This window comes from Populus alba, chromosome 13 (genome assembly GCF_005239225.2).
Source record: "Populus alba chromosome 13, ASM523922v2, whole genome shotgun sequence".
Classification (NCBI taxonomy): Eukaryota; Viridiplantae; Streptophyta; class Magnoliopsida; order Malpighiales; family Salicaceae; genus Populus; species Populus alba.
Genome location: NC_133296.1, coordinates 1,622,416 through 1,632,676, shown reverse-complemented (window position 1 = coordinate 1,632,676; position 10,261 = coordinate 1,622,416). Strand labels below are relative to the sequence as shown.

The 10,261-nt window shown below is 34.7% G+C and overlaps 2 protein-coding genes across 5 annotated transcripts; one reads left to right on the top strand and one right to left on the bottom strand.

Moving 5' to 3' along the window:
• Nucleotides 1–218: 218 nt before the first annotated feature.
• Nucleotides 219–2,663, top strand: LOC118060849 (tropinone reductase homolog At2g29150-like). Of its 4 annotated transcripts, none has more exons than XM_073403866.1 (6): nt 219–462; nt 1,048–1,255; nt 1,575–1,794; nt 1,899–2,005; nt 2,150–2,186; nt 2,284–2,423. In XM_073403866.1, exons 1-5 carry the CDS (start codon nt 374–376, stop codon nt 2,177–2,179), a joined length of 654 nt encoding a protein of 217 aa, XP_073259967.1. In that variant the 5' UTR covers nt 219–373; the 3' UTR covers nt 2,180–2,186; nt 2,284–2,423. The 4 variants fall into 4 exon arrangements, with proteins under 4 accessions (XP_073259967.1, XP_073259968.1, XP_073259966.1 ...); XM_073403867.1 differs by having other exon boundaries at nt 2,150–2,195; nt 2,284–2,422; XM_073403865.1 differs by having other exon boundaries at nt 2,150–2,285.
• Nucleotides 2,664–8,022: 5,359 nt separating this feature from the next.
• LOC118060999 (transcription factor bHLH94) lies at nt 8,023–9,869 on the bottom strand. Its single transcript, XM_035074345.2, has 3 exons — nt 9,097–9,869; nt 8,570–8,983; nt 8,023–8,473 (listed from the first exon to the last, which is right to left on the bottom strand). The coding sequence occupies exons 1-3, from the start codon at nt 9,613–9,615 to the stop codon at nt 8,375–8,377; spliced, it is 1,032 nt and encodes a 343-aa protein (XP_034930236.1). The 5' UTR covers nt 9,616–9,869; the 3' UTR covers nt 8,023–8,374.
• Between the last annotated feature and the right edge of the window lie 392 nt (nt 9,870–10,261).

Sequence of the window (10,261 nt, the reverse complement as noted above, 5' to 3'; positions counted from 1 at the left end):
AACTATTTGTGATTGAAAAAAAATATTTCAAGACCACACCATTCTATGCCTTCATGTAAATCCAAGTCACTAGAAAAAGATATACAATTATTTGTATCAATTCAATGATTATCTATAAAATTTGGTATATTAATGTTTATTAATATATTTTTGAGTGGCTATGAACTAAACTACCTTTGTCCCACTTCTGAACGGTAGCTCCTGCTCCAATCCATCTTTAACCCACACATCCTGGCGATGGACCAGACGTTCATTCATTGTTTTGCAAACTTCGTGGCTCACATTCTCACTTACTTTCCCCATTTATTCTGGCTACTCAGTGTACTGTTTATAACCTGTATGTATTATTGAGCTTGAAGGAGAGAAGGAGAAGATGTCTCTAGAACAGAGCAATAGCAGGGATATGAGATGGGGTCTCCAAGGAATGACAGCCCTCGTCACCGGTGGAACCAAAGGGCTCGGGTAATTAGAGCTCCTTCATCTCCTTTCTACCTTCACCTTGCCTGATGTTTATTTTAGTTCCGCTGTCTTAATTTCATACATAAGCCTAAACCTGTTAATTTTAATGGAAGATGATACACTACTGTTCATAAATCTTTACATTGTTTCTAGATTAAGGTAACCAGATTCCTTACGTTTGCAAATAAGTTCGGAAACAGACTAAAACTTTAACTCTATCTTTAGTTTTTCCTTCTTCATTCTCTTCCTTTTTGAGATTCAGATTTGATGATATTTTGGTCCCTTATTTTATAAAATTCTTGTCGATCCGTTAGTATCTCCCTCCAATTTCCTTGTAGATGTTTCTTAGAGTTAAAATTGGTGGCTTAAGAATTATATTTGCCTCTTGCTGATTGGTTAAGATTTTGGACAAGTTGATTGTTGACCGTTGGCTATGGAAAGAGACCAACACTATCCGCCGAAATTCAAATAATAGCTTAGAGCTCGAAAAACCTTAGTTTTTTTTTTAATTATCTTTCAATGCACGATGCATCAATAATTGAAGTCGTTAATGCCAAAGAGTACAGTTTGCTGATGCATTTTGATCAGTTATGCTATTGTGGAAGAGTTAGCAGCGCTAGGGGCAACTGTTCATACATGTTCGAGGAACCAAGACGAGCTCAATGAACGCGTTAGGGAATGGAAGGAGAAGGGTTTCAAAGTTACTGGTTCAGTCTGTGATGTATCCTCTAATGCTGACAGAGAGAAGCTGATGAAGGAGGTTTCATCTCTGTTTGACGGGAAGCTTAATATCCTTGTAAGTGAAATAATGCAACTTACTTAAAATAATGCATCCTGTCTTAATGGTGTTCTCGTACTCAAATTTTAAATTCCTAATGATTAAAATATTAAATGACAATTTGTATTTGGTTTTTTACTAAGAAAGGACAAGGATCCACCCACATCATCACTACACACGTGCAATTATTATTATTATTATTATTATTATTATTATTATAACTTGATTAAGAAGCCTTAATTGTTGTATCATGAATGCATATAACTTGAATTTGCGCAAATAAGTAGTGTTCTATAAATTTTAATCAATAGCCTTTTAAACTCTTCCAAATCTCCAGGTAAACAATGCTGGGACAAACATATATAAAGCGACCTTAGATTACACAGCTGAGGATTTCACATCTCTCATGAACACAAACCTTCAATCTGCTTTCCATTTGTCCCAACTTGCACATCCCCTTTTGAAAGCTTCAGGGGCTGGAAAGATTGTCTTCATGTCTTCCATTATTAGTGTGGTCTCTATGAACACTCATTATCCTCTGTATTCAGCTTCTAAAGGTACTTAACTACTTCTCTAGACCTGTTTTCTCATTTTAATTTTCCTTGTGTTTCTATTGCAAAAGCTTGTTCTGTTAGGACCTGTAATGACATGTACACTGCAGCTGCAATGAACCAACTTACAAGGAATTTGGCGTGCGAATGGGCCAAGGACAGTATAAGGGTTAACGCAGTTGCACCCTGGTTCATCCGAACTCCACTCACAGCACATGTACAGCATTCTCCGAACTCACGAGTTCTCTAATTAACGTTTCATCTCCTTTCTACATGTTTTTCCCTTTCAATTCTCATGAACTAACGCGAGACGCTCAGTTCTGCAACACGATTATCTTATCGAACATTTTTATTGCTTCAGCTCTGCAATATGGACGTATATCAGTCTTAGGAGCTAGGTGAATTAGGTTAATTAACGTCAGCAACACATTTGTTATTATGAGGCTAGTTTTTCTGTGATCATGAGTTATCTAATGCTTTTCCCCAACCATTCAGAGTCTGGATGATGAGAACATTGTGAAGGAGGTTTTCAATCGAACCCCCATGAGACGCGTTGGGGAACCAGGGGAGGTCTCTTCTGTTGTCGCGTTTCTATGCTTGCCTGCACCTGGTTTCTTAACAGGACAAGTCATATGCATTGATGGAGGGATGTCAGTGAATGGCTTTTCCATGGGTTGAAAATCAGCTGCTCTGAGGCGTGAATCCATCTACTTGTTGGATTGAATAAGGCAGTCTTATTGCCCTTTGATCATGTTTTTAACTATCCTGTCAAATAAGAGGATTGTCTCAGCCTCTCAGGTCTCAATGACTTGGAGCTAATTTAATATTATTTATTTGGGTGTTTTCCATGCTCAATAAACTATTTTTTCAATTAATGTTGCCTTTTGATGATGAAATCTTATCTTTTGATGATGTTGTGAACTGGCATGTCAGATAAGAGGATTTTTTCAATGGGATGTTGTGATCTTTTGATGATGGAGGGATGTTCCGTCAATGGCTTCTCCATGGGCTATAAATTGGCACAAATTCTCCATGTTCTTGAGCCTAGACAACTTATTTGTGATGATGGAGGATTTTTCTCTTCTTTTTTTTTTTGTGTTAAAAATAAAAGCATGGCTTTTAATCCATCCCTCTTATTGTTATGGAATGGTTGACTGCTTACAGCTTACGAATTAACAGCTCACCCGGTTATAATCTATTTGATTACCGCCTCCAAGCTACCTACCTGGCTACAAAATAATAGCTTACAAACATACTTTTTTTCTTTAAATTAATTTTTTTTTAGAAGTTTTTAAATTATTTTAATGTACTGAAATTAAAAATAAATTTTAAATAATAATGATAAAATATATTTTAATATATTTCTAAAAAAAAAAATTCTTTTAAGAAAACACTGTTTCTATCCTTTGCAATCTCCCACAATGTCCATAATTGCATATATCTCATTCTTTTGCTGCCCATCTCCGTCCTGGTTGTAAGAAAGATTAACCCGTGTGTTCTTATCCTCTTGTAATTGTCTTGCTTAATCTAAATGTCCATGGTCAATAGGCCTTTTACTTCAATATATTAATATTGGGCCTTTGGTCTTAGCCCAAGTTTTGGGTACAACACATCCTCACAAAAGTTTTTATTAAATCGTAACCCCTTGTCACAGCTGAGCAAGAGCAGGTTTTTTTTTTTTTTTCAATGAACCGGTGATTGTTTAAAAAAAACAAAAAAATGCAAAGCATAAAAATTAATAAATTATACAATTTCCAATTTAAAGTAATTTATAAGTTTGTGTATGACCTCTTGAGAACAAGTAGAGTTGTGATATGTATAAATAATTGAGAGGTTTGATGGATGGCCAAATTCCAAGCAATTTAAACTTTAGATTTTTTTTCTAATCTGAATAGGAAAGCTTTAAGAGACAACTAAGAAGTTAAATTCAAGAGCTTAAAGGTTGGAATCCTCTGCACAATGATGATGATGTGAAGTCGGTGGTTAAAAAAAAGGAGAATATTTTTTCTTTCAATGAAATAAAACTAGCATCAAGCTCTTAAAATCTTTGAAAATCTAGTCGAGGATGCTGAGAGTCAAGCAGGGACCAGCATAAGGTGTTCAACGTCCAAGCCAGGTCCGCTTAGCTATATTCAGAGCTCGAGCCGGGACTTGGTCCATGATCCAGCCTGGTTCAAGTATGGGACAGCCTAGGTTTAAATGAGATCGGGTCCATGACGTTTAGCGTAACCCAATACGTGGTTAACAAAATTGGTTTTTAACACTTTCTTTGTGTTTTTTTTTTCATGGTAACGTGAGTATTCTCAAATAATTTACGCGCATCTTGATAATCTTGAGAGACCTCAAAGTTAAAAATTAAATAAATTTTCAGTGATTTCAAATTAGTAATTTTTATATAACAAATTTAATATCTTACCATTAAATTATACTCAGTAATTTTTTACACTTTTAGTTTGTCTTCTAGAGTTAAGTCGAGTTCAAGACGACAGGAGATGGTGTAGATTATGCTCAGGCCAGACTTGGAATGTATAAGAGTGACCTGGCCTCGGGGGTTAGGTTCGAGACAATAGAAAGTTTGGTCGGAACATGAATATTAGGGGATCGGTTCCCGAACACCAAGAGAGGTGCATGGGGATCAGGCTTGGACTCGAGGATATAGCAAGGTTTCAATCTAAGGTCCATGGAGATCTGGTCTCAACATTTGATAAGTTTTTGTTTCCTTTTAAATCTCAAAAAACTTTTCTGTTCCTTCTTTTCCTTTCCATTATATCAACATGGCAGAGATGGATTTTGACAGAGTAAGGATCTTATGAAAAAACATATCCAGAAATTTAAAATCGTGTAAAAAACAAAAAAACCATTGCTTGGCAAAGGTGCCAGCTTTCTCTTCTCTAATGAAAAAAAAACCATCCACTAGTTGTATTAGGGACATGATTATTCTAAATCTTTGAATTATAGTATCCTGAGTCGAAAAAAAATGTTGATTCTGCTTCAAGTAGTGAGTAAACCAGCTACAGAGTCGATAAACCGTAAGTTTAAACTGGTATTTGTTCACTTTCCAGTTTGAATTAGCAACTACCAACAATTACCTTAAAATTCTGTATTTAATGGAGGATACAAGGTAAAAGAAAGACATTTATGGAACATTATTTAACAAATCACCATCGACAACAATTGCTTTGCAGTTCAACTAAGTTCACATGGTCCTTGAAACATGTGTATTAAGTAGGTTGATAACTTTGTAAGCTGATAAATTCAGTAGGCTTGTAACTATTTCATAACAAAAAAATACAACAAAATAAACTTATAAAAATTCAGTAACCAGAAAAATACAAATAAAAATTAAAGATTAAAATTGATTTGGCAGCTCAGGAACCGAGGTTCTTTTTCAAGCAAGACATGGTCGGTTGTGATAAGTATGGAACAAACATGACTTCCCAACAAAACTAAAGGAAAAAAAGAAGCCAACAACCTTTCCCAAAAACAAAAGCTAAACCCCAAAATCCACAGCAGCAGCAACAGCAGCAGCAACAGCACTAATGGAGATAGCTAGGAATGAGTGAGCAAGGAACTAGAGCCAGACATGGAAAAGACCACCAAAGAACATAGCCATAGCCAGACACATTGAAAAGAAATTAGCCTTCACAAACAGTTGAGGAAAAAAAAAAAAAAGTCCCTGGAGTAACAGAAACCAGCAAGGAGGCCCCTCCCAAACAAAAACCTTGCAGCTTACCTTTCACTTCTTTTCTCAACTCGTCAAAAAAATTATCTTAACTAAAACATTTGAGTTATTGGAGTTGTTAATTGAAACTCTAAGATATAATTTATATAATTATTTAACACATCCTTTTAAGTAAAGATTTTTTGAACATAAGAGCTATCTGAACTTGAAACTTGTATAACATAGACTCATATCATTGTATTTAATTTTTATTAAATAAATGAACTCGTAACTTGATCAACAAAACTCTGATATTATATCAAAAAATTATTTTATTCAAAAACTTAAATTGTTAGATATAACTTCCTAAGCACTCTTGAATCTAGCGTTATAAGCAACAATATTACAATAAGAACTATCACTATAAATATTAGCATCTTCGTATAGTTATTGAAAAGCATTTCAGATCATAATTTATAATTATTTGTATTCACATGTTTATCTTATTATAGATTTCATTTTCATCTTTTACAGATTTTATGACTTTTGATGTTACAAAGCAGTCGAAAGTTACCAAGAGAGTATTGTTCATTTAATGAGATTATTTACACCCCTTTCCCTTTGAGTGACGAAGCTAGAGATACTTGTCAAAGGGGCAAATATTTTCTTACACAAGTACGAAATTTATGAGGGAAAGATAATGCATTTTACTTGGAAATATAATGCAAAAACAATGTTCATTCTATGTTCCATGTTTTGTTAGTGATTTACACTTTTGCATTATTCAAATTGATATACAAGGAGTCACTGTCTAGATTATCTTGAATCACATACTGTATTTTTCTTTATTCAGGGTTTGAGACTCAACATGCTGATCACTTTAAAGTATAAAGATTTCACAGAAAATTAATTTAACCAATTAGAAACAGTGTACTTTTATATGGAACAAATGATTAAAATTGGAAGCCTTCAACTACATTTTACCCCACTGGAAAACTAGCAAGTAAAACAGATAGGATGAGAGAGAGTCAGTCAGTCAGTCAGTCAGTCTAGTGTTAGAATCTTCCAAAATAATACTCAGAGCTTGTGTCAAGAACTAAAAATATGATTTCTGCACCTACCTATGGAGTCTTGACCCTTCAATAGTCCTTGAAAATGGAAATCATATCTCAAAACAATGGTGAAGATCTTATCTTTAACAATGGAATGCACAGTCCTCCACTTGTAAAGTTACACAGTAAGAAACATCCTCTTTAGTTCAATTTAATTCATTCAGTTACAGTAAATTGTTTCAATCATCCAAGTCTTGCAGCTATAAATAAAAACACCAAAAAAATAGCTAGCTTTGCTGTAACAATTTAGCCTCAAAAGTGAGATTTCTCCTCTAATAATTGCAAGAGGCTACACCTAAAATGGCCTGCTTTGGCAGCCTCACCACAAGCACTAATTTTACTGTATTCTGCTTGTGGATGTGGCTTGTCTCCATGTTAAAATCGGATCCTGAAGCTTCTTATACTATATATACGTAGCACTGCAAGGTTTGCAGTTGATCAAAAAGCCACTGGGCGATTAAGCTCAATTATTGACCAAGATCTAATTAATACTTGAAACTTAAAATAGGCTCACCAACCAAAAATAATAGAAAAACAGAAATATCAGAGACATTATTATGAACCAAGAGACTATTGTTTTGGCCCTGGTCCCGTGGAGACATTATTATTATTATTATTATCTTTTTATTGAGTGAAATTCGAAACATGCCAATTCATGGTCTCTGTGTTAAGATTTACCGAACAATACTTAATTATCAGTTGTCCCTTTTATCAATTCATTGTCATAAACTTTATTCTCTTTGAATCTGTTTTCTCTTAAAAGACACTCAAACCTACCACCATATCAACTTTTTGCCTAGGGATTCGACCGTGAACGTCGTACAGTTTGATGAGGCTATAATTATGATCTCCAATGCACAAATGATTTTGATTTGATGCCACAAACATAAGATCATCAATACCCTATTCTAGTCCTACGCAAGGTGGTCAAGTGGATTATTATAAGGGTACATGAATCTTTCAATGTGCATGATGTGTTGAAAGAAATTCAGAGACGCAGAGAAGGGTTGGTTCTTCCAAAGCTGTTCAATCATGGCAGCCTTCTCTCGTATTTCACTTTTATGAAGGTTTTGATACATCACCTTTAAGCTTTTCTGTGTTCAAAATCTTTGATACTGAGAGTTTGCTTCCTTCTGACTTTCTGAAAGATAATGGACATGCATTATTTATCTAGCCAAGTGAATTATTTTTGCTGTAGTACTAATCCTAAGTCTCTTTTTTAAAGCTACTGGCGGTAGAGCTATATAATGCAATTTTTTTTAAGAAAAAATAATAATAATTTGATCATCTTAATTCAGAGCCAAAACCTGATAGAGGGAGACATATGGTCCCGCGGATTGACAGACTTGAAAGGTGTAATTGGCAAAAGTTTCAGCCATGGGCGCCAATTCAAGAATCCACAGTATAGGAAATTGCAGCAGAAATAATGTTTATAATATATAGAGGTTGACACAGTAGATCTTTAAAAAAGAAATACAGGTTAAAGGAGAGTACTAGTACAATACTAGAACAAAAAAATATGCATGGGCAAGACATTAAAGAAGGTTTGAATTGACCAAGCATTTATGTATGGTTCATACACAAGATGCTCTAAGATAACTACAAAAAGAAAGGGTAAAAAAAAGTTACAAAACAAAGGAACAGAAACATCCAAATTAGACCAACTGGAGAAAGCTACACTAAGGATAAAATAGCAAAGACATTAGTTGCGATAAGCCTTTCAGAGACTGCCAAAAAATGCAGAAATTGCCCGCATATGGTATGTCGAGGCAAAATGAGGGCCAATCACAAAGGAAAATAAATAGTAAACTTTCTAACAATTCATCATAGGCTCTTCTTGAATCCTACCTAGCATCTGATACACAGCTGTAGCAATCTCATCCACAGAACTCAGCTTACAATCATCTTCTACCTGCAATATTAGTCAAATTCGTTGTTTTGTTTTTCCCTTGACTAAAAGGATGTATATTAACTTAATTTATTGATAAACTTGCTCTCATATAATTACCTTGACACTTAGAGAATAAAGCACAATTTGATCAACTGTTGAGACATTTAGATGAAGAACAGTGAGCCTCATACTATGCAGCGCAGAAACAACCTTCAAGAGCTGTTTCGGCCGCCTTTTCGATCTTATTTTGAGGTTCGCATGACTCTCCACCATGGTCACTTCTATGTCGGCTATAGCAGATTGAGACTTCATCGGTTTTTCATCCTTGCCGGCGGAGCTTTCGCAATGAATTGAGCTTGTTGTGTACTGTGGAAATATAAAGAATTTAGAGAAAGGCAGCGAAGAAACATGCTGCTGATCATCACCATTTGGTTTTTCTTTCATTTCTTTACAGGCACCAAGAACTTGTAACTTTTGTTCGAGCTCCTTGACAAAATTAATAGCGCCTCCAATAATTGAAGCTTGATCACCCTACAAAAATTTACTGCTTAATTAGGAGAAAGAAACTTTGCAGGTCATAGAAGAAGTAATCAAGAAATGAAATTGAGCAAGTAAATGAGGAAGATAGGGAATGAGAGGGATACCCTTTGAACGTAGGACTCAGGCATTAAAGATCTCAGAACTGAAAGATACTCGTTCATTTGCTTTCTTCGGTTTCTCTCTACAGCAATGTGAGTCATTCTCTGATTCTCAATCTCCTCTTTGTTCTTCTTACTCCTTGACCTCCTTCTCTTAACACGAGGAGCAGGCATTGCTGATGATTCACCCAAGTGGTGATGATGATCACTAGTTGGAGCAGTACTCATTAGTCCATTTGCTGCATTAATGCTAGCTTCTGATAAGGATGGAATGTTGCTACAAGTTAATTGCAAATCACTGAAGGGAGGCACCATGGAATCAGGTGGCGGCAAAGGGTTCCAATCCCCATGAAGAAATGTTTCTGTTTGGTTCTCGAGAAAATAAGAAGAGCAGCTTTTGTCTTGATCTTCTTCATTTTGGTCGAGGCCAAAGTCATAGCTCCAATTCCCACCTGGAAAATTGTAGAGTTCTTTGCTGCTGTGGCCAAACCAGTCTTGTTGAAAGACTGCAGCCTCTAATGCCATCTCTTTCGCACTCTTTCTTTCTTTTCAGAAACTCAGTGTATTTCTTCCTTCTTCCCTTTTCCCTCTTAAATGCAACACAGAGAGAGGAGTAGCAGCACAGAAACCACCCAAAAAGAAGAAAGGTTTTCTGCTTTTTGGGTCTTGTATGGATGGAGAAACTGAGCTTTTAAAGGCCTTGTTTTGAAACAATTTATCTACAGCATATTGCACGTGAAAATGGTATTGGTTTTTTGTTGAAAAAAGAGACGAGAGTATACAAAGAAATTGGATTTTCCTTAGAAGATGACAGACGGTTATATATGTGCATTATTTATCTTCTTATTTCCTTCTTAACAAGTAGTACTCTCTCGGTATTTAAATAATTAGTTAATAAAGAACTAATTTTGATTTATTTCTAAATTGTATGTTAAGTAAAAATAAATAAATACAATCAACTTGTTGACAATAATCAAAAAAACTTATAATTTTAAAAAATATTATTCTAACTTCTAAAAATTATAATTTACATCTATGATCATTCATAACGTAGATATTGAACAAGAAAAAAAACAAGATTTTGAGCAATCAAATAAGAATCTATTATATAAAAATTTATTACTAGTCAATAGAGTTAAGATAAAAAATATATGCTAGAAAATATATATAT